This window comes from Vulpes vulpes, chromosome 14 (genome assembly GCF_048418805.1).
Source record: "Vulpes vulpes isolate BD-2025 chromosome 14, VulVul3, whole genome shotgun sequence".
Lineage (NCBI taxonomy): Eukaryota > Metazoa > Chordata > Mammalia > Carnivora > Canidae > Vulpes > Vulpes vulpes.
The window spans coordinates 101,902,700-101,926,811 of NC_132793.1; the positions used below are offsets into that span (position 1 = coordinate 101,902,700).

Below are 24,112 nucleotides of genomic sequence, written 5' to 3' on the forward strand. Positions count from 1 at the left end.
TCCACTCAACTTTCACTTTCCGTAGGCAAATACACGGAGGCCTCAGGGAAGTGAAATGACCCGTACCAGGTCATAGCTGCAGCCATCCCTGGGGTCCTAAGGGTCAGTCAATGGATTGCCCCGCTTCCCGCGCTGCCGCACCGCAGGGGCTCTCAGCTCCCAGCCCGGCTCCCAGCCCGCGGGCCGGGCCACCGCTTTGGACTACAACTCCCAGGATCCCCTCAGTCCGGCCTCCCCCGCCCCGCGCCGGGCTGGGGGCCGGATTCACCAATAGGAGAGCAGGGTTTCCAGGGGGCGTTCTCTGCGGCCAATGAGCGCGGCGGGGGGCGGGCTTCTCCCGTCCATTGTTCTCGGTGCCCCTCGGGCTTGAGCCGCGGTGATCCGGAGGGGCCGGGCCGTGCCCAGGGGCGCTTTTGCGCGCGGAGTGGCTGTGGAAGCCCGACCGGGTGTCCCGAGAGGTGAGCCTGGAGAGTCGGGCCTGGAGCGGCGCGGGCCGGGGGTTGGGAGTAGCCCGCGGCTAGAGACTAACGGGCCTGGAGCCAGTGCGGGCAGCCCTACTGGGGGAGGGGCGTCGGGGGAGCTGTCCGCGCCCGCGGGCCGGGGCCCCCTGCTTGACGCGCCGGGTCCGCTCGGGGAACGCGCTCAGACGCTGCTTTCGGGCGGTGAGCTCCCTGCGCCCCCAGCCGGGGCTGCGGGGTGGGGACTGGTAGCTCGCTGGACGGCGTCCCGCGCAGCTCCTCGTTTTACAGATGGGGAAACTGAGCTCCCGAGGGGGCGTGTCTTGCCCCAGGTCAGCGAATGAGCGGAGCGCGAGCAAATGTCCGGGGCTCGCCGCAGGGCCTCCCCTACCTGGGCATCTTCTGGCCCTTTGGTAAATAGACAGGAGAGCTTCGGTGTTCCCACTAGCTTTGCTTTCTTCTTTTTATTTTCCCTTCCCTGTCTCTCCCCCGCCACCCCCTATTTATTAAAGGGGGGGGGGGTTATCTGAGTCTTTAGGATGTGGTAGTGATTTTTTTTTTGTGGTAGTGATTTTTTAAAAATAAATTTTCATTGCTTTTATAGTCTTGATTTTATTTTATTTTTTGAAAAAGATTTTATTTATCTATTCATGAGAGACAGGCAGACATAGGCAGAGGGAGAAGCAGGCTCCTTGTGGGGAGCGTGAAGTGGGACTCGATCCCAGTACCCTGAGATCACAATCTGAGCCAAAGGCAGACGCTCAACTACTGACCCACCAAAGCGTCCCTATAGTCTTGATTTTAAATAGTAGTTTAAAGGCTGCCAACATTTTGTAGAATTCACGTCCAAGTTTTGTTTTTCCTTGTGTGTAAATTTTTAAACGGATTTGGGATCATACTGTGCCTGGTTTTTCTGTTTGGCCTTTGTTTTTATCCATAATTTCCGTGGTTATAAAGATTATCTCAGATTATTAATGGTTAACAATGCTTGTCAGGATAATTTTAAAGAATATTTGAAACTACATGTGGCAGAATGCATAGATGTTAAATTTCATAGGTATGCTTTGTGCAGCCATCATCAAATCAAGATATAGAACATTTCTAGCACCCCAAAGGCTTCTTTGAGCCCCTACTCAGTCAGTATCCGGCACCCAGAGGTAGCCATTATTAAATCAGCATAGTTTTTTTCTTAAAGATTTTTATTTATTTATTCATGAGAGACAAAGAGAGAGGCAGAGACATAGAGGGAGAAGCAGGGTTCTCATAGGGAGCCTGATATGGGATTTGATCCCTAGACTCAGGATCGCACCCTGAGCCAAAGGCAGACAATCACTGAGCCACCCAGGTGTCCCAAAAATCAGCATGGTTTTAAATACATTTTACTATGGATGTGCCATCATTCATTAACCATTCATTCCTCTGCTGCTGGGTTTTTTAAATGCCAATTTATTATTATTATTATTATTTTTTTTTTTGCAATTGGAAACAATGCTATGGTTTCGTTTCTTTGCAAATAAGTTTTCCTTTACAAAGGTGGTTTTTTTTTTTTTTTAAGATTTTGTTTATTCATGAAAGACATAGAGAGGCAGAGACATTGGCAGAGGGAGAAGCAGGCTCCATGCAAAGAGCCTGAGGCAGGGAGCCTGATATGGGACTCGATCCCAGGACCCTGGGATCATGACCTGAGCCAAAGGCAGACACTCAACCACTGAGCCACCCAGGTGCCACAAAGATGGTTATTTTTAAAGATAAATTCCTGAAGGGGCCAAGGCTGCATTGAAGAATGTGAATATTTTAAAACTTCATATTCATGTGGTAAGTATGCAGTTTAGAGACTGCCTTCCTTCCAGTGAGGCTCAAAGTATCTTGACATCTGATCCTTGCTAATCCTGAAGATATCCCCATAAGATAAGAAGGATAGGTGTTATTATCTGTACCTATTAGATGGTCACTGAGCTTAAGGGACTGAGTTGTGTGTTAGATCAAGGTCACTCATTCTACAGCAAGTCTGAACTGATTTAGGACAGAATAACTCAGTCTTGGGTTCTTAGGAGGGCTTTGAATTTCTGATACCATTCTTTTGGGAAGAAAAGTGCTGTATTTTTTGTGCTTATAATTCTTCTTAACTTCTTTTAATAGAAAGAGGTTTTCAGGAATAAGCCATTTTTCCTTTAAGAGGGACAGGAAACTTCTGTTGATTTGCAGATGTAAGAATCACTTGGTGGCCTGACCTGGGCTGCTGTGAGTTAGATCATTGTGGGGCAGTCTGCTTATTGATGTGGTTCTCTTTCTTATTTCCCAGTCACGTTACTTGTTGACATTTGAGGAGAGAGGTGTCTTCTCAGTGAGTCTGGCCTAGAAGACTGAAGTTCAAGGCTAGAAGCCTGGGTGGTTGCCCCAGGAAGGTGAATGATGGCTGCAGAGGGGCCTAGAGTAACCACTCCCCTGAGCCCCATGGTCCAAGTGCCTCAGGAGGAAGACGAACAGGAGGAGGTCACCACCATGATCCTGGAGGATGATTCTTGGGTGCAGGAAGCTGTACTGCAGGAGGATGGCCCTGAGTCGGAGCCCTTTCCCCAGAGTGCTGGCAAGGGTAGCCCCCATGGGGAGGCAGCTGCAGGGCCACAGGGTGCCCTTGGCCGCCTTCGAGAGCTGTGTCGGCGCTGGCTGAGGCCCGAAGTGCACACTAAGGAACAAATGCTGACTGTGCTACCAAGGGAAATTCAGGCCTGGCTGCAGGAGCATCGTCCCGAAAGCAGTGAGGAGGCTGTAGCCCTGGTGGAAGACTTGACCCAGACCCTTCGGGACGGTGGTAAGATGCTGGACCTCATGGGGAGTGGGTGGGAGCATCCCCCCAAAGTGGAGTAGTGTGGTGTGTGTGGAAGAGGAGAAGGTGGTATCCAGGACGGAGCTGAGGACAGCCCATCCTCCTGCTGCTGGCAACGAGGACATTGTCACTTTAAGTTTTTTTATTTAGTTTTTATTTTATTTTAAAATTTTATTTATTCATGAGAGACGCAGAGAGAGGCAGAGAGACAGGCAGAGGGAGAAGCAGGCTCCCTGCAGGGAGCCCGATATGGGACTCGATCCCAGGACCCTGGGATCACACCTTGAGCTGAAGGTGGACTCTCAACTGCTGAGCCACCCAGGTATCCCAACATTGTCACTTGTTAATGTCCTTGTGTGCAGTGGTAGTTCCAGAATTTCGGTATAGGAAAGGCTTACAGGACTATTCTTGGAGCTATATTTGTGTAATAAACATAGTGTTTACTTCTGTGTTTATTTGGAGTGGTTGGGAAACCGATGGAGGTTATAGGGAGGGGGACTGAAGACTGTATAAACCACCCCTTGGCACCTTCTGTTGTGCAACCAACATCTAAATATTTGAAGTTCCAGCAATTACAAGAACCAGATAATCCTATTTTTAAAGAGTTATTTTTCTTATGAAACAAATCAATGACGAGTAAACTGGCTAGTAACTAGGAACTAGCTATGGTATAAAGTCATCCTAGGCCCTTTTTTGTTTTTTGTTTCTGTTTTTTTTTTAGATTTCATATATTCATGAGAGACCCACAGAGAGAGGCAGATACACAGGTAGAGGGAGAAGCAGGCTCCCTGCAGGGAGCCCAATGTGGGACTCAATCCCAGACCCCTGGGATCATGCCCTGAGCCAAGGCAGATGCTCAACCACTAAGCCACCCAGGCATCCCTCATCCTGGGCTCTTTTTTTTTTTTTTTTTAAGATTTTATTTACCCATGAGAGACACACACACAGAGAGAGAGAGAGAGAGAGAGAGAGAAGCAGAGACACAGGCAGAGGGAGAAGCAGGCTTCACGCAGGGAGCCTGACATGGGACTGGATCCCAGGTCTCCAGGATCACACCCTGGACTGATGGCGGTGCTAAACTGCTGAGCCACCTGGGCTGCCCTCCTAAGCTCTTAAAAGAATAATTTCAGGGACGCCTGGTGGCTCAGCGGTTTAGTGCCTGCCTTCACCTCAGGGCATGATCCTGGAGTCCCGGGATCGAGTCCCACATCAGGCTCCCTGAATGGAGCCTGCTTCTCCCTCTGCCTGTGTCTCTGCCTCTCTCTCTCTCTCTCTCTCTCTGTCTCTCATGAATAAATAAATAAAAGAATAATTTCAAACTTGAGCTCTTTGTAAGCTTGTCACCATGTTACTAATACACTCTGGGATCCAGGCATGCCATTTAGCTACGCTGTCTCCATCTTCAGCTGGAGACTGCACTCCTCCGATTACCAGATGTTTCCTTCACATCTGCCCGGGTCCCTAGGGCTGCTTCAGGACCCATGGATGATGGCTGCCTTGGCACTGATGAGAACCATAGAAGCTCAGAGAAAGGAGAGGAGAGGGTAGGAGAGGCCAGAGAGAATGTGGAGCTTGAGCAGGAGGTTGTAGGCTGGAGTGGGATTTGGAAAAGCGCAGGACAGTAGGGAGGGTGTGGCAGCTGGGAAGAAAGTGAGGGGTGGCATGAAGCTCATTGGTTCAGGTGACACTAAGGGAGCCTGGCTGCTTGGAGTAGAAAGTGTGTTTTTAGGAAGGGGTAGGATGTAGAGTTTGGGGGAAGGGTGGGTGGGGGCTTGGACTGAATGTCATTGGCCTCAGCAGGTTCTTGAACTAGAGCCCAAGGGGAATGGGAGGAAGTGGAATTTGGCAACAGGATATAGGTTTGATTTGAGTAGGGAGAGGCCAGCGGCAGGAGAACAGCCAGGAAGCCGCCCAGACATTAGGCTTGCAGGCATAGGGGTCAGGCTGTGGCGGGGATAGCAGAAGGAGAGGACATTGGACACATGTAAGGAGAACCAGTAGTAACACTAGCTAGCATTTACAGATCCCTTTCTGGTCCTGGCCTTGTGCCTAGCATCCACTGTGCAAAAGTGATGGACACTTTCCCATCTTGGGAGGTGAGTGACGTTATCATCACCAGAGAAGTTAAGTGACTCCCTGAAGATCATGCAGCTAATAGGAGGCCCAACCAGGATTTGAACCCATGGGTCTGAGAACCTGGCCCATGTTCTCAAGCATTTTATCACATCTGTGGTGCAAAGTATAGTCCCTAGTGGGGTGTTGGAAAGAGGAGATGCAGACGAGGAGTAAGACAAAGGTGGCTTATTCAAAGGTGTCCAGTGTGGAAGATTCAGAAGAAAAGAACGGAAAAGAGGTGGTTTGGGAGCAGAGGTTGTGAGCAAGCCCAGGGACTTGAGAGGTAGGAGGAAAGCCTGGCTTTTGGAAAAGGGACTGACCTTGTGAGCCCAGCCCTGCCCTGGACTCCTCACATGTCCCTCTCACTAGCAGTCCCAGGAGGGGAGTGGGGCTGTCACTCTACAGATGAGGAAATGGAAATTCAGCAAGGTCAAGCCCTTACTCAAGGTCACACACTAGATAGTAAGAGGCGGAGTCGGGATTCAAACTCCAGTCTGTTTGCTTCAGCGTGTGTTGGGCAGGTTTTATTTGGGAAAAAAAAAAAAAAAAACTGGTTTTCTTTGGCCCTAAAAAATATCTTTGACTTTACTCTTCCTATTAAAACCCCAACACCCTTATCCTGTCCTAAAAACTTAGTTCATTTGCCTCCTGATGGATGTGAGAAGTTTGTAATGATCTTTAGGATCTTCAGTCAGATACTGTGGAGAGGCCAGAGGGGTTGAGGGCTGAGGAGTGATCTCTGAAGTGGTTGTATCTTTTTATTTATTTATTTTTTAAGATTAGTTTATTTTAGAGAGAGAGCATGAGAGTAAGCATGAATCTGGGGAGGAGCATAAGGAGAGGGAGAGAGAGTCTGCTCAAGCAGACTCCCAACTGAGTGTGGAGCCCGTGAAGCTCAGTCTCACAATCTGTGAGATCATGACCTGAGCTGAAACCAAGAGTCACGTGCTTAACCAACTGAGCTGCCCAGGCACCACTAGGGTTGTGGATTAGTTGGGGAAGTAGTGAAGCGGAGGGTCAGGTCTGAGCAGGTGCCGCTGATGTGGTGACAGGTACCCACTGTGACAGCCTTCCCCATCTGGCTTTGCTGTGGGGGCTTTGTGCCTTTTATCACTCCCAGAATGTCCAAGATGGGCTCCTCAGTCCTCTGACTTCAACCTTTGAGATCAGCTTTGTTGGTCTCCATTCATTTAGCAAAGCCTCCTGACCTTCCCCGTGATGACTCAGAGGAACTCGTGTGCTTGTCTTCATCCCCTCAAACATTTGTTCAACATAAGACAACTTGACCTCTGTTCTGTTCATCCACCTTGGGACCTTTGGACAACTTTTATTCAGCAGTGGACATTTTAATCCCTGTTTGGACAGTGGTTATTTAATATTTGACTAATGGTCACCTCTAGATACTCACATTGAAAGGTTCTTATGATTCCAGTGAAGATGGGATCTGTGCTACTAGTTTAAGTGGTAAAACTCATCTCTCCTTGTGACTATTTCCCAAGGACGTTTCCATCCCCACGTGCAGTCCTCATTCAGAATCTTGTTGTTTCTGCTCTGAACTCTTAAAGCAGTCTGGCCTCTCCCTTACCTGGTGCTCCTGTTCTACTCCTACCTGAACAGTCGGGCACGCTCCTGCATAAAAGTCTGCATGAGTTCCCCAATGTCTCCAGATCAAGTGTGTACTCCTTATTCTGCTCAAAACTGGGGCCTTGTGTGGTCTGGCCCGGACCTGCCCCACAGTGGCCCTTCATCCTCCTACCATTGCCCTGGCTCCATTCAGACTAGACCTTGCTGCTCCTTAAATGTAGCCTATGCTTTCTAGCATCCATCTGTGTGCCTGAATTTTGAGTTGGAAATCTGATCACCTTTTCCAGAAGCAATTTCCCCCAGTGCTTTGGATTCTCCATGTCCTTTAGCTTTTGGTTATGTACCACCTTGTTTTCTATTTATATGAATAGTTGTCTTATTTCTTCTAGGAACCTTTAAAATCTCAGAAGGCATGGAACCTGTTTTCTTCTTTCTTTTCTTTCTTTTCTTTTCTTTTCTTTTTTTTCTTTTCTTTACTTTCTTCTCTTGCAGCACTGCACACAGTGGGAACTCAGTAAGTGTGTCTGGCACAAATGAATGAATTTTCCCGCCCACCAGCAGATGTGGAGAGGCTCCCCTGCTCCATCCATGAAGGAGGCAGATAGATAGCTTCCTCATTCCAGGCTTCTCTGCCTTTCCTTAAGAAAGCCATGCTAAGCTTTGGTTTTAAAACAAAATGGGGTCAAGCCCACACTTGGCAGAAGGCAGCTGGGACACTCCAAATCTGGACAGAGGGGAGAGGCAAGGCTGCAGACCTGGGGGGATGCTCAGGCCAGTGGGCAGCCCAGACAGCTTAGTCCAGCAAAAGAGCACTTACTCTTAGCCTCTGGCATTTTCATCCTTGGAAGTACCATATGAATCCTCTTTTCAGCAAACACAGTGAATACTATCATGTTTATGCTACTAATAAAGATATTTTTAAGTTCAAAAATTCTTTTTAGTAATCTCTACCCACACCATGGGGCTCGAACTCACAACCCTGAGATGGAGAATCAGTCACATACTTTTCCAACTGAGCTAGCCAGGTGCTCCAAAGATATTTTTAAACAGAGAGAACATGTTTTTGAGGACCAAGTTTTGTGCTATTCCATTTCTCAAACAACAAAGGCTCAAAGGCATCCTTCCTGCCTGGCCCAACTATAAACTAGAAAGTGGCCTTTTTCACCTGATATTATCCATCCAAACTGCAGGAATCATGTGGGAGACCAATAGCATTTACTTGCATGGGATAAGCTTTGACTTTGGAAACCTTGGGCATGGTGAATCCACACCCCCAGGGAGGACATTTGCCTGACAGTCTTTTGTGCCAGGGAGCTGGCCATGGATGTGCACATCAGTGAATAGATGACAGAGAAAATGAACTGGCAAAGGGCCAGAATTGCAAGTCTCAGTAGGATGTCCGTGGTCCTGTGGAGCTCATCTCTCCAACGAGAAGGGTTTTCGGTTGAAGTGAGATTGGCCCCTGGCGGCTGTGTTTTCAGCCTGTGTTTTACAGACCCATTGAAAGACCATTTGTGAAAATCACAGGGTATCTCTCTCACTTGTTATAAAGTCCCAGCATAAAACCCAGAACACCTCCCTTTTTTCTTTTTTTTTCGGGTGATTTGGTGAATGACAACCTAGATTTGTCCAGGGTACTCCTGAAGATGAAATATTTGTCCTTGTAAGTCATCAGAATGTCTCAAAGTTCAATAGTGGGTGGACAAACCATGCCTCTCAGATTCCTATCTGTAAGCAGCCTGGAGTCTGGGGCCGGAAATCATTTCTCAAATTGCATGGCCCAGTTTTTGGTTCAGAAACTACAATCTCTGTAGAAGTGAGATAGCTTGACTCAGGCCTGTTGTCTAAGTGCTCTACCCAGGGCTCATCCACCTGTAAGAAGTAAGCAGAAAGGTAACCTACAGCCTGCAAATCAGGGACTCATGCCACGGTGGCCTTCCCCAGATGCCACACACCAGAGTTGGTGCAACATGCAGAGGAAATGTTCCTCTCCTGACACACAGATTTTATCTCACAGAAGCTCCATCACCCGAAAAAGAAACTGTTTATGTCACAGGGGAGCAAAGGGGAAATTTGGGGGCTCAAAATGGATGAATCCTGGTATATCAATCCTCTGACCATCAGTACAGCATGTGGTCTCCAAACCAGCAGCATCAGCATCATCTGTAAATGTATTTGAAATGAACTTCCTGGGCTCTCCCATCCCAGACCTACTGAACCAGAAACTGAGGGTGGCGCCCAGTACCTCATGGTTTAACAAGCCGTCCAAGTGATCCTGATTTAAGCTCCAGTTAGCAAGCCACTGTGCTAGACCTCTGGTTCTCCAACTCAGCCACATGTTGCAATCACTTGGGGCCCCACTTCCAGGGATTCTGATTTTCTGATTTCATTGGCTTGGGGTGCAGCCCAGGCAGGGAGGTTTTGAAAGCTCCCACATTGTCCTAAGCTGCAGCAATTTCAAAACCACTGCTTAGAGCCTTACTCTCAGTGTGGTCCATGGACCAACAATACTGGTGTCACCTGGGGCTTATTAGAAAGGCATGCTCAGTCTCACCTAATCCAAGTGAAGTAGAATCTGCATTTAACAATCTCTCCAGGTGATTCGTCTGCGCTTTGAAGTTTGAGAAGCTCTCCTCTAGCCTAGAGAGGAATGGAGGTTATCCACTTCAAACCTACTGTTGTTCAACAGTCAAGCCCAAGAACCACGGCTTACCTCTCCAGGCATCTTTAGCATTTCCTGGCTTTTGGTGAACACAGGCAACAGGTCGCCTATTCTGAGTTTGGTGCCCCAGCCAAATGCTCCCTTCATAACAACAAAGAGCAAATACATAGATTTTTCTTAACAGGACCAGGAATGGAGAGTGTTGGTGGGTTGTAAAGGTGTTTGTCTTTTTTAAAGTTATGATTCTCAGCTTCAAAACAAAAATTGCTTTTAATTCACTTAAATATTTGAAACACATACCATTCAGAGCTCTTTAGATGTAACATATAACTCTAAAATGTTTGGCAATCATTCATTTAAACAGATAACAGAGCTCATTGCCGGTTTTATCAATGGTTAATCTTTCAGGCAGCCAGAGTGGAGGTGGACCAGTGCTCCCAGTCACTCAGGCACCAGCAGGCTCCTGCCAGGCTTGCCAGGGCAGCACTCTGACGGGGAGAGCCCAACTCAGCGAGAAGCTGTGTTAGAAACATCCCTGCATTTTAGGGCAGTGGCTCTGACCATGGTGTTGAGGTCCTAATCAGGTGGGAAGGGCTTTGCCAAAATTTTTGGAGCCTAACCCAGACTAGAGCATTAAAGTCTATGACTAGTTCATTTTTCTAAATAAATTACAGTAAAATCAGGTTTATCTCCCTGTTGATACCAATTTTCCTCACCCTCATCATGATCTGCTTTCCAGTGTGAGAGACAGCAGAAGTGTCTTGTCCAGGAAGGGGGACAGGCACAGCCCCAGGAGCAGCAGTGGAGAGGTGCTGCACATCTGAGTGTAGAGCCTCTGTCTAGGGCCGGAGAATCCAAGAACTATTGCTTTAGTCTGAGCCTTGACTGTGGCTTTTGTTTACTAACCAGAAAAGGCAGAAAGAGGGCCCGTGGCCATGCAGCAACCATTCAGTGGATAGTATTTGGACAGTGGTCTCACCGTTCTGAAAAAACTAACACTGGATCCTTAGTTCATAACTTACACAGTAATAGATCTCTGTCTCACAGGTCACACAAAAATAAATTTTAGATGGATTATAGATTTCTACTATAAAAGACTGGAATAACGTAGGAGAATATTTTTATCATCTTTTGGTGAACGACCTCTTATACAAGACAGCCATCTTCAAAGCTGGACAGGACTCAGGAAAACAAAAAGACATTTATATAAAAACGGTACCATGAACAGAGTTAAAAGACAGTACACCTACTGGAAGGCATTTTTTGCAACGAAGTCTGCAGTACAGCAGATAAGAGTCAAAGACTCTTGATCTAGGGGTGCCTGAGTGGCTCAACTTGAGCATCCAGCTCTTGACTTTGGCTCAGGTCATGATCTTAGGGTCCTGGGATTGAGCCCTGTGTCGGGCTCCCTGCTCAGTGGGGAGTCTGCTTCTGCCCCTCCCTCTGCTTCCTGCTCCTGCTCGTGCATGTGCACACACATTCTCTCTCTCTAAAATAAGTAAATCTTAAAAAAAACAACAAAAAGAACAAAAAGCTCTTGATCTGTAAGAGCTGCTGTAATCCATAAGAAAAGTCAATGCAGGGATCCCTGGGTGGCGCAGTGGTTTAGCGCCTGCCTTTGGCCCAGGGCACGATCCTGGAGACCCGGGATCGAATCCCACATCGGGCTCCCGGTGCATGGAGCCTGCTTCTCCCTCTGCCTATGTCTCTGCCTCTCTCTCTCTGTGTGTGACTATCATAAAAAAAGAAAAGTCAATGCAGTGGAATGAAAGGTCAGAGATATGAGTAGGCAATTTAGAAATGAAGAAAAGTAAGTTATAACTTTATGAAACCATATGTTCAGCTTTGATTGGGGAAGTACTCATTACAACAAGATATTATTCTTTTCCCTACTGTACCATCAGAAGTTTAATAACGTTTCTGAGAATTCTCTGCCTTGCTGAGCATTTATTTAATCTTCTAAACTAATTTCAGAATTAGTAGGTAATGCCATCTATTTTAAATTTGATAGAATACATAAAACTATGAATCATATTCTCTTTATGGTATGATAAAATTTACATAACAAAATTTGCCATTTTAACCATTTTTTTCATTTTAACCATTTTTGTTGTATTTCACAGACATTAAATATATTCATATTGCTATACAACCATCACCATCATCCATCTTCAGAACTTTTTCCTTTTCTCAAACTGAAATTCTATGCCCAGTAAACAACTCTCCATTCCTCCCTCCCTCCCCAGCAGCACCTGGCACCCAACATTCTAATTTCTATCACTATGATAAATTTGCCTGCTTTTGGTACCTCATAGAGAGTAATCATACAATATTTATCCTTTTGTGTCTGGTTTCTTATTTAACTTTGTATAATGTCCTCAAGATTCATCCATGTAGAAGCATGGGTCAGAATTTCATTTCTTTTCAAGGCTGAATAATACTCCATTCATTCATTCCTTGATAGACCTTTGGGTTTTCAGCACTTGGTTATTACGAGTAATGCAAGAATGTGGGTATACAAACACCTGTTTCAGTCCCTGCTTTCAGTTTTTTTGGATGTATACCCAGATGAGGAATTATTAGATCATATGGTAATTCTATGTTTAATTTTTTGAGGAGCCACCACACTGTTTTCCACATTGGCTGCACCATTTTACATTCCAGCAATGCACAAGGGGAGAATCATGTATTCATTTTTTAAAGATTTATTCATTTGCTTTTAGAGCAAGAGCATGTGCAAGGTGGGGAGGGGCAGAGGAGAGTGAGAGACAGAATCTCAAGCAGACTCTTTATTGAGCATGGAGCCTGAACAGGGCTCGATCCTAAGACTCTGAGATCATGACCCTAATCAAAACCAAGAGTCAGATGCCCAACTGACTGAGCCACCAAGGCACCCTAAGAATCATATATTCTGTTCAGTCTGTCTCAGGGACTCATTTTTTTTTTAAGATTTAATTATTTTTTTAAATTTTTAAATTTTTATTTATTTATGATAGTCACACACAGAGAGAGAGAGAGAGAGAGCGAGAGAGAGAGAGAGAGAGAGAGAGGCAGAGACATAGGCAGAGAGAGAAGCAGGCTCCATGCACCAGGAGCCCGACATGGGATTCGATCCCGGGTCTCCAGGATCGCGCCCCAGGCCAACGGCAGGCGCTAAACTGCTGCACCACCCAGGGATCCCAAGATTTAATTATTTTAGAGAGAGAGAAAGAATCTCAAGCAGACTCCACACTGAGCAGGGAGCCCAACACAGTGCTCAATCCCAGGACCCTAGGATCATGATCTGAGCCGAGGCAGACGCTTAACCGACTGAACCCTGAGGCATCCCTAAAGTTTTTTGTTTTTAGTTGTCTCTGTACCCAACGTGGGGCTCAAATTCATGACTCCAGGATCAAGAGTTGCATGCTCTACCCATTAAGCCAGGCAGGGGCTCTTTAATGTTTATTTTTGCACTGGTAAGGACACACTTCAGGTGCATGATTTGCCAATTTTAAATAGTATGCCTTGAACTCCCAGGTTAGGGAGGCAATCCAGATGAGGCAGTCAGTCAATGAATATGTCCTCTTTCCCACCTTCTCTCAACCCCAATTTTGGCTAGAGACATTTCTATGTTGCTCTGTGGCCTCTACATTCTCTTCTCATTGTAATGGCCACAGTAATTTGAGACTTCATTCTGGAGTCCCACGTGTCAGGTGTTTGTCCTCAGCCTGTTTGCCCTGAGTTCCCCTCATTTTGGTTGACCAAAGCTCACCTCCTAGTTAATTTTCTCTAAGAAGGACTCAGAGGAACCATATTATGCGAATTTGTGCATATTCAAAGCTGTTTGCCTGCAAACATGATACTTGAAGGACAGTTTCATGAGCACAGAATCCTGGGCATCCCCTTTCTTTCCCTGTCTGCCTTGTGTCTGCAGGCATTGTCCCTGTAGAGCAGTCTGAGCCCAGCTGGTTCTCTTCCCCCATGGGAGTGATCTGAGCCTTTAGCCTTGCCATCCCCGTGCCCATCGTTAGCCACTCAGTGTCAGTTTTCCTGACATAGTGCACCTGTCCAGGGTCCTGGCAGCTTTTTGCTTTCAGTGCTTATTCTGTTCTTTGGTTTTGTTCCCCTGTTTGATAACTCCCAGTTATGTGTGCATGGCCTCTCCTTTCATCTGACCTCTCTGTCCTTCTTGTTAATCCCTTTGTCCTCTTTGTTCCCTTCCTTTAACTGCTCTGCTCATCTCAGCCCTCCTTTCCCCTTGCTGGGCTTGCCAGCATGCCTATTCTCTGTCTACAGATTTCCTCTGCTGTCCTGAGTCCTGCCAGCTCCACTCCATCTCTTCTTGCTGTCTCACCATCTCTTCCTTGACTTTTACTGAGTAGTCTTCCTTCCTAGAGGCAGTTGCTTCATTTAAGTTTTTTCTTCTTTTTCTTTTCTTTTTTTTTCTTAACAGAGAACGTGCGTGTGCATGCGGGGCGGCGGGGGGGGGGGGGGCGGCAGAGGGAGAGCGAGAGAGAGAATCTCAAGCAGACTCCTGGCTGAGTGTGGAGCCCAAGGCGGGGCTCAATCTCACTACCCTGAAATCATGACCTGAGCTCAAAACCAAGAGTTGGATGCTTAAACGACTGAGCCTTGCAGGCACCCTTTGTTTATTTTTTTTTTTTAATGCATGAAAAATGTCACTTTCTTAGTCATAATTGCCATGATTAATATGTGAGGGTGAAAGGCTCTCTCCTTCTCTGCTTTACAGAAGCAGAAAGCTTCCTGCAGTATATAGGTCATCTGGGTGATTCTGGTTGTAGCTTCACCTCCTGTGCTTCTCTGAACCAAAGAAGCCAGCCCTGCTTGCCCTAGTTCCTAGGTGCACTGTTGCTCTTAATGGTGAGTCCCTTACCTCCAGGAAGTGATTTTCTGCCTGAGCTTTTTTATGTCCTTTTTTTCTTTTTTTAAGATTTTATTTATTTATTCATGAGAGACAGAGAGAGAGAGAGGCAGAGACACAGACAGAGGGAGAAGCAGGCTCCATGCAGGGAGCCTGATGTGGGACTCCATCCCGGGACTGTAGGATCACGCCCTGACACGCCCTGAGCCGAAAGCAGATGCCAAAACGCTGAGCCACCCTGGTGTCCCCCCCCCCACCTTTTTAAAAAAAGTAAGCACCACACCCAGTGTGGAGCCCAATGGGGAAGCTTGAACTTACGACCCTGAGGTCAAGAGTCAACTGCTCAGCAGACTGGGCCACCCAGGTGCCCCTCTCCCTGAACTTTTTAGTTGCCCCTCAGTTGCCTGCTGCCCCCCACGTGTTGCCTTCCACATTTGTTCTGTTCACTTCCTGCCTCATTGGCCTCAACCATGTCTCTGCTGGTTTTGGAAGGCCTTACATGTGTTTTGATGTCTGCAAGTTAATCTTCCTCCAATCTCACTGCAAATGGAATTTGAGTTTTTGTTTGTTTTCCCTGTTGCTTCTGAGCTCATTCCAGAGCATTCCAACCAGTTCTTCTGAGTTTAAGGCAGTGGAAAACCTTATCAGCTAATGTCTCTGTTCAGAAGAGAACAATTACTAAAGTTATTTTTAAAAAATGGTTTATTTATTTATTTGAGAGAGAGAAAAGCAAGCTAGGGGAGAGGCAGAGGGAGAAAGAAATTCAAGCAGACTCCCTGCTGAGTGCAGATGTGGGTGGGGCTCGATCTCATGATGCCGAGATCATGGCCTGAGCCCAAATCAGTAGTCAGGTGCTCAATTGACTGAGCCACCCAGTCACCCCTACTAAAGTCATTTTTAAAAATGTTTTTGGTAGTATTAGCTTGTAGAAAATCAATCAGGGCCTCTGCCTGGAGGACCTTGTAGAATAATGGTTGATAGCAGACCTCTGTGCTAGAAACTCCCAAACCTTATTGCAGGAAGTTGAGGAAGCGTAGAGCTGCTGGTCCTAGCCATATGGGAGCTTTGTGCTTTGTGCTTTGTGACCTGAGCTAGAAGGGCAGTTCTACAAGCCCACACGTGACCAGCAGCGTATGTGCTAGTGACCGTGAAATGTAATCATGTGCTTACTTGTAAGCTTAAATACAATTTTATATATTGACTAGCAGTATAACTAGGACCCAGGTTCTGCCTGAGGGCCTGTCACATTTTATCATGTGCACATATGGAAATTTGCCTTAACCTACAGAAATTAATAATCACCAAATTGAGCATCTAACTTTGAAGATTTTTTAAAATTTATTTATGCATGAGAGACATAGAGAGAGAGAGATGCAGAGACACAGGCAGAGGGAGAAGCAGGCTCCATGCAGGGATCCCGATGTGGGTCTCGATCCCGGGTTTCTGGGATCACACCCTGGGCAGAAGGTGGTGCTAAACCGCTGAGCCACTGGGGCTGCCCGAGTATCTAACTTTAAATAAACTATTTTGGGGGGTGCTTGAAGTGCTCAGTTGGTTAAGTGTCTGCCTTTGATTCAGTCCTGGAATCGAGCTCCACGTCAGGCTCCCTGCTCGTGCAGAGTCTGCTTCTCCCTCTCCTTCTGCTTCTACCTGCCCTGCTTGGGCTCTCTCCCTCTCTGTGTCAAATGGTTGAATAAAATCTTTTAAAAAGAAAAAAAAAGAAAGAAACTATTTCTTAGCTTCAATAATGGGAATATCACTAGGACCTCATGTCATTAATTTACTAATTGTCTTCCCTGTTTTGGATGGATCTGCTTTCTCTGGAGGTCTGATGTTAGGTGTTAGAAATAATCAGGCTATCCTCCTTATCAATAAATCATTGATTTATTTCTGTACACCCTCCAGAATTCCAAAAAAGAATTGAAGACAACTTATAGAAACAGAGCACAAGGGTTCTTCACTTCGGCAACACATATACTAAAATTGTAACAATAAGGGAAGATTAGCCAAAAAAGGAGGGAGGGAGGGAGGGAGGGAGGGAGGAAGGAAAGGAAGGAAACACAAGGAAATTATATCAAAAAAGGAAATAGTGGAAGGTAAAAATGAAAGAACACAGGTTGTGGCACAAACATGCAGTATTCTCTCTCTGAGCATTTGGCTCCAAGCTTCCAGGCAGGCAAGGCAGAGAGGGAGCCATGACCAGAGGCAAAAGGCAAACACACATCAGTTGCTCAGAAGAGCAGTTCTCTTGGGAATTTCGGTTAGAGGGAAATTTCCTTCTCGTTCATAAGAGGACATTGTGTGGCATAAATAGTGTCACCAACAACTTCCTGGCAGCATTAACGTTCCTGACAGTCATTAATTTCTAATGACACTTACCAGGTTGTTCCTGACTGTTGGCCAGAGCCATTAAATCAACATACCACTCAGTTCTGCAGTGAGGTCCAGGTTCATGGCTCTCCACTGCTCTGGCTCAATCCTGGGATAGACTTCAGAGTCTCTCAGTGAAGGAAGAGGATGCATTTGTTGTCAGCAGTCCGTCCTCATGATTCCTTTCACCTGAATGTTTGACAAATTTCTGGATGGTATTATTTTTGTACTACCAATGGGAGGTCCATCCGTAAGCTCCTACTGCAGATACATTTTAGGGCTCTTTTAACTGTGTACTTGTTTCCTGTCATCTGTATAGACCCTAGAGTCCTTGTTGCAGGGGCCCTGTCATCTTGTTTGTGTCTTACCTATTATAATCTAATAAGATTATAAATACCAGACATATCATAATGCATGAGGTTACTATATAAGCTCTTTTTGAAAGGAGACTGAGCTTTAGGGAAATTTCTGTGGTCCAGTGAAAAACCCATTCATTCATTCACCAAATGTAATTGTGCACCTGTTACACATCAGGCATGACAGTGAGAATTAGGGGTCATTGTGTACCCTGTTGCCTTCTATTGATTAGGATGTTCCCATTCCCACCTGACTTCATTTCCCAACCAAGAAACAGATACAGACCTAGAACCCAAATCTTTAAGACTTAGAAATTCTGGATGATTGCCACATGGGTAGGAGGTCTGACAAGTAGATAATCATGTAGAAGGAAATCAACCTGGTTTAAAAAGTTGGAGGATTCTTTAGCCTTTTTTTTTTTTTTAAGATTTTATTTATTTATTCATGAGAAACACACAGAGAGAGAGAGGCAGAGGGAGAAGCAGGCTCCCTGCAGGGACTCAATCCTGGGACTCAATTCCAGGACTCCAGAATCACACCCTGAGCTGAAGGCAGACACTTAACCATTGAGCCACCCAGGTGTCCCGCCTCTTTTTTTTTCATTAGAAGTTTAATGTTTTAAATATTTCCTTGGTTTCCTTTCTTTTTCTCATCATTATAGGAAATTCCATATAAATTGTACGTCCTTCTTTACTGTTTCAGATTTCGAGATCCAGAGTGACAATGGGGAGAATTCTAATCAAGATCTATTTGAGGATGCAGAGTCACGGGAGATGTTCTCAGAAATGCCCGAAGGGGAAGGCATCCCGCAGTGCGACTGGGAAAGTGACCGTGAGAGAGACTGTGGCTCCAGGGGGCCCCAGGCAAAGGCCCCATGTGAGGATGGCCGGGAGGTCCCCACCCAGGGCAGGGAGGTCGGGCAGCTCATCGGCCTTCAGGGCACCTACCTGGGTGAGAAGCCCTATGAGTGCCCCCAGTGTGGGAAAACCTTCAGCCGGAAGTCCCACCTGATCACACACGAGCGGACCCACACAGGAGAGAAATACTACAAATGCAACGAATGTGGGAAAAGCTTCAGTGACGGCTCCAACTTCAGTAGACACCAAACCACCCACACAGGAGAGAAACCCTACAAATGCAGGGACTGTGGGAAAAGCTTTAGCCGGAGTGCAAACCTCATCACCCACCAGCGGATCCACACAGGAGAAAAGCCTTTTCAGTGTGCCGAGTGCGGCAAAAGTTTCAGCAGGAGCCCCAACCTCATTGCTCACCAGCGAACCCACACAGGGGAGAAGCCCTACTCATGCCCTGAGTGTGGGAAGAGTTTTGGCAACCGGTCCAGCCTTAACACACACCAGGGCATCCACACGGGCGAGAAGCCTTATGAGTGTAAGGAGTGTGGTGAGAGCTTCAGCTACAACTCCAATCTGATCCGGCACCAGAGGATCCACACGGGGGAGAAGCCATACGAGTGCCCTGACTGCAGGCAGAGGTTCAGCCAGAGCTCAGCACTCATCACGCACCGGAGGACACACACCGGGGAGAAGCCCTACCAGTGTGCGGAGTGCGGCAAGAGCTTCAGCCGCAGCTCCAACCTGGCCACGCACAGGAGGACGCATCTGGTGGAGAAGCCCTACAAGTGCGGCGAGTGCGGCAAGAGCTTCAGCCAGAGCTCTAGCTTGATCGCCCACCAGGGGGCGCACACTGGCGAAAAGCCCTATGAGTGCCTGACTTGCGGGGAGAGCTTCAGCTGGAGCTCCAACCTCGTCAAGCACCAGCGAGTGCACACGGGCGAGAAGCCCTACCAATGCGGGGAGTGTGGCAAGAGCTTCAGCCAGCGCTCCCAGCTCGTGGTGCACCAGCGCACCCACACGGGCGAGAAGCCCTATGAGTGTCTCATGTGCGGCAAGAGCTTTAGCCGGGGCTCCATCTTGGTCATGCACCAGCGTGCCCACTTGGGGGACAAGCCATACCGGTGCCCCGAGTGCGGGAAGGGCTTCAGCTGGAATTCTGTTCTCATCATCCACCAGCGTATCCACACGGGGGAAAAGCCCTACAAGTGCCCCGAGTGTGGCAAGGGCTTCAGCAATAGCTCCAACTTCATTACCCACCAGAGGACTCACATGAAAGAGAAAGGGTACTGAGCTGGCAGAGAGGCATAATGAGGGCTGCCCCCCAGTACTGGCATCCCTTTAGGAGAGCCATTCCTCCTAAGTGGTCTTTGGGGACTTCTGCCAGAATCTCACCCTTGCTCATCCTCATCTCTACCCTGTTGCCATCTTGATGTTCAGAGTCAAACCCCCAGAACAGAGCACAGGAAGGGATGGTCAGAAAGTTGTGTCTTTTTCCTGTTTCATTGCACAACCCACGATGGGCTTCCTCTCTCCTGATCCTCTGTGTCTGTTTCCTTTTTGGTAGAGGAGGGTGAGTGTGTGGCCCGCACACACGGGCCACAGGCTCAGAAATACTGGAAATCGGTAGGTGTGGTCTGGTTACCCTGCTGCCACTTGGTTAGGTTAAGGTGCCTTCACCCCAAGTTGCTGGCATGCCAGAGGGTTGGGTCAGAAAAACCTCTTCCTGGAGTTGTCCTGGGCTTCAATTTCAGGTCACGGTGGATGGGCTTTTCCAATTCTGAGCCATCCATATGAAGGTAAAGCCTTTTTCTATCCATAGAAAGTGTCAGGAACATGTAGGCACGAGGGAGTGTGGCCTGGAACCAATATCCCAGGAGCTTTTCCATTGGTAAGAGTGGAGCAGGACCCACCAGTGAGGGTATAAACTGAGGAGGTTGACACGTTTGCTTGTGTCTCTGCTTACCATCCTGTGGTAAGTCAGCTGCCAGGGGAATGCACTAGTTTTGGTGGGGTTCTGTTTTTTGAGTGTGAAATTGGGAGCCCCCAGCCACCTACCCCTGGTGGACAGTGGTTTCTGTCTCTTCGAGGGTGAAACAGTCTTGTTCTCTTCAGGGTAGGCTTGTGTCTTCACCCTCATGGATACATAGCCCCTGAATCATCTCTATGCACTTGTCATTCCTCTGTTCTTCTGTTTTTTTGTTTTTGTTTTTTGTATGTGCAAAGCTGGAATTTGTCTGATAGGTTTTATATACGTACATATTTTTAAGGAAGTGTTGATTTTGAGGACACATCATCTGTCCTCTGGAGAGATCTGGGCTTGAATCAGTTGTTGTCCTGAAGGTGTCGATCTTGGGATGCTACCAGGGCTTTGTTCTTGGGTCCTTGAAACCATAAAGACCAGGGGGTGATAGCGGGGCAAGGGGTTTGTTATAAGGAAGAGGAGAGCAGATCAGGTGTTTCTGGGAAATATGAAACCATCTCCTCCAGTGCATGGAGCCTATGCTCACAATGGGCCTTGGTTCTTATAGAATGCTCAATGTTTCCTAATAAAATAGAGTCCCATTCTTTTCGTGTGTCTGCCTTTTAATGTGAACTTGACTATTAGCAAACCCACACCTCACTTCCTACCCACTCACCTTCTGCCCTAGGCCGAAAGTGGTTCAAGACCTTCAGGGAGTTAAAATCAGTGGTTTCAAAAAACACACCTTTGGGTGAACTTAGACTTGTGTGCTTGACTAGTGCACACACCTGCCCACTGCCTTTTGCCAACAGTTCATTCAGTCTGTCAGGCAGGACTTGGAGTGGCAGCTTTGGTCAAGGAGCCAGGCGGCCTTCTAAGGAGGTTGTTGGGAATCCTCTCTTTCCAGAATCAGCTAGATTAGACACAAGGAGGACATTTCTAAACTTGGCAGTGACGGTTTGTTTTTTTTTTTTCAATTTATTCATGAGAGACACAGAGAAAGGCAGAGACATGGGCAGAGGGAGAAGCAGGCTTCCCATGGGGAACCGATGTGGGACTCGATCCCAGGACCCCAGGATCACGACCTGAGCCGAAGGCAGATGCCCAACCACTGAGTCACCCAGGCATCCCAGGAGTGACGGTTGTTAAACCAAACCACTTAGGCTGTGAAATCCCCATCATCAATCCCATTCCCTCATTTCCTTGCAAACATTAAGGACTTAGGTACCATCACTGTTAGGTACTAGGGAAGGGTGATGAATGAGAAATTCCATTACCTGGCTTCATGAAGTTTTCACAGAAGTAATCCCATCTGTCTGGGAAGCTATGAGAGCTGTCCCAAGGGAGAATGGATAGGGTGGTTTCCTAGCTGATACTAGGTTCTGGTGTTTGGGTTGTAGAAGATACTGGCTCTCTCTTCCCCTAAGTCTCCACTAAGAAAAGAGCTGACATTAAGCTTAGCAAAACTTTCTATTTTTTTTACTCCTCTCTAGCTGATAGGCACACAAAACATCTTGGAAAAAAAGGGACACAAGATCAGGCTAGACCCAGGTTGGGAAATGACCGACCATGGTCATAGAAAGGCCAAGAGTCCTCTGCTTCCTGTTCTGCTTGCCCCTGGAACAGGTATGTGGGGGCAGGGAGGGCTTGGCATACACAGGCCTTCGTGTGGCTTGGTCTGGAATGGAAGGGCATGGCCTTCCCGAAAAGACCTCAGGAAGCCCCAGTTCCCTTGGCAGATGATCTGCCAGCCTTTGCTCTCAATTCAGTTACACCTGTGTCTGTAACAAGACATTTCCCCTACATGTACATGCATTTAGGGACTGATGTTCTGTCGCCGGTTGGTTCTAAGTTCATGGGAACAGCCTTGGGACAGTTGAAAATTTATAATGAACACCTGGGTGGCTTAGCTGGTTATACATCAACTCTGGGTTTCGGCTCAGGTCAGGATCTGCTCCCCCCTCCTCGTGCACTCTCTCTAAATAATAAATCTTGGGATCCCTGGGTGGCACAGCGGTTTGGCGCCTGCCTTTGGCCCAGGGTGCGATCCTGGAGACCCGGGATCGAGTCCTACGTCGGGCTCCCGGTGCATGGAGCCTGCTTCTCCCTCTGCCTATGTCTCTGCCTCTCTCTCTCTCTCTCTCTCTATCATAAATTTAAAAGAATAAAAATAAATAATAAATCTTTTAAAAATTTTATAATAAATGGTACAAAAACTGCAGTGGGTCCTACAGCCTCAGACTCTGTATGTTCAGGAGCCCGCTCCCTGCGGCCTCCCTGGTGTCTCCTCTGTCAACAGCACTGCCAGACCTGGTCTCACCTGGGAGTCCCCCACGACTCCTTCCTCCCTCGCCACCCTGAGGGCCATTTAGGAATCCGGCCCTTCCAATTCTACCTGCCAGCTCCCACCTCACCACCACCCCCACGCGGAGCACAGTCAGACCCTTGCACCTGCAATAGCACCCAAGCTCTCTCCACTTCACCCTTCAGGTCGTCGCCGACATGAGCATTCTCCAACACAACTGAGCCTGGCACAACCCAGCTTAAACCCCCTGGGGCTCCCCATCCCTACGTTCCTTGGTTGGCCCCCGTGCAACCTCTTCACTGCACCCCAATCCACAGACTATCCTTGTCCCCCTGGCCACTCCCCGTGAATGTGTTCCAGGGGGCCTCGCCTTGTCCTCATGCTGTCCCCCCTTTTCTGAAGTGCTTGGTCTGCCTAAGGCATATCTGTACATCTCAGAACACCCAGCCTGGGTACCCCCTCCTCCAGGAGGCCTTCCCTGCTCTTCTTTCGCAGACCTGACCCTGCCTCCTGCACTGGCTCGCTCCCTGACTTTAGAGTCTGTGAGATGATTCTGCCCCTCCTCTGCCTTCTAGACAGAGGTCCTAAACTCTGTCTCCAGCACCCGGCTCAGGGCCTGGTATGTGACAGGAACTCAGTTCATTTTTGCCAGCTGAGTTCTCTTCATGGGGATATACAGAAATGAAGAGGCAGGTGGAGTCCAAAACTCTGAGTTGGAAAATAAACTCAGTTTCCCACACTTTCCTTTGGTAAGAAGATAAATATAAATTAGGTTTTTTTTAAAGATTGTATTTATTTATTTGAGATAGAGCAAGAGAGGGAGAGACAGAGCATAAACAGTGCGGCAGAGGGAGTGGGAGAAGCAGACTCCCTGCTAAGCAGGGAGCCCAACGTGGGGCTCGATCCCAGGACCCCAGGATCATGACCTGAGTTGAAGGCAGATGCTTGACTAGCCACCCAAGTGCCCCAAATGTAAATTAATTGAAACCTCAGTGTCTCTCACCTAAATTATGATTTATTGGAATTGGTACATGAAATCACAGCTGAAGACATTTATAAAAACCAACTATCCAGGGCGCCTGGCTGGTTCAGTAGCTAGAGCATGTGACTCTTGATCTTGGGGTTTTAAGTTCAAGCCCCATGTTGGGTGTAGCGATTACTTAAAAAAATAAAATCTTAAAAAAGAACCCAATTAACCAGTATCCTAATGAAACAACTCATATTTGAAATATCACAGATATCAAAACGCAGTGGAAAACTAGGCATCTTCTTATTGTAGCCAAGTCTAATACACAATCTGTTTCTCCTCTGTCTGGACAGGCAATGCAACTTGGAGACTGTATCTTACTCACTCTTTGGTCCCAGTGTAGTCATATGACTATATTCTGAGACAGCTCCCCTTGTTTTGATCTTTTTTTAAAAATACAACACACAGATAAGCCCATGGAAGTGTAAGCTCCTTGCACTTTTTCAAACTGAACACACCTGTGTGACCAGCACTCAGATCAAGAATCAACTTTGCCCAAAAAAAAGAAAGAAAGAAAGAAAGAAAGAAAGAAAGAAAGAAAGAAAGAAAGAAAGAAACAACTTTGCCACATCCCAGAAGTCCCCTTCAGGTCCCCTCCCAGGCAGTACTTTGGCCCCCTGTCCCCTGCCCCCATTCTCAAGCTTGGTGTAGTGGAGGGAGTGTGTGCACTGGACAGACCTGGCTCTAGACACTTGTGCCATTAACCACACACCCTCATTTTTATTAGAGATT

At 47.3% G+C, this 24,112-nt stretch overlaps 1 protein-coding gene across 2 annotated transcripts; it reads left to right on the forward strand.

Moving 5' to 3' along the window:
• The first annotated feature begins 276 nt into the window (after window positions 1-276).
• Window positions 277-20,653, forward strand: ZSCAN2 (zinc finger and SCAN domain containing 2). 2 transcript variants are annotated; one of them, XM_026000688.2, is made up of 3 exons: window positions 277-458; window positions 2,761-3,270; window positions 17,937-20,653. In XM_026000688.2, exons 2-3 carry the CDS (start codon window positions 2,868-2,870, stop codon window positions 19,376-19,378), a joined length of 1,845 nt encoding a protein of 614 aa, XP_025856473.2. In that variant the 5' UTR covers window positions 277-458; window positions 2,761-2,867; the 3' UTR covers window positions 19,379-20,653. The 2 variants fall into 2 exon arrangements, with proteins under 2 accessions (XP_025856473.2, XP_072593446.1); XM_072737345.1 differs by lacking the exons at window positions 277-458; window positions 2,761-3,270 and adding an exon at window positions 14,376-14,506.
• The last annotated feature ends 3,459 nt before the right edge of the window (window positions 20,654-24,112 follow it).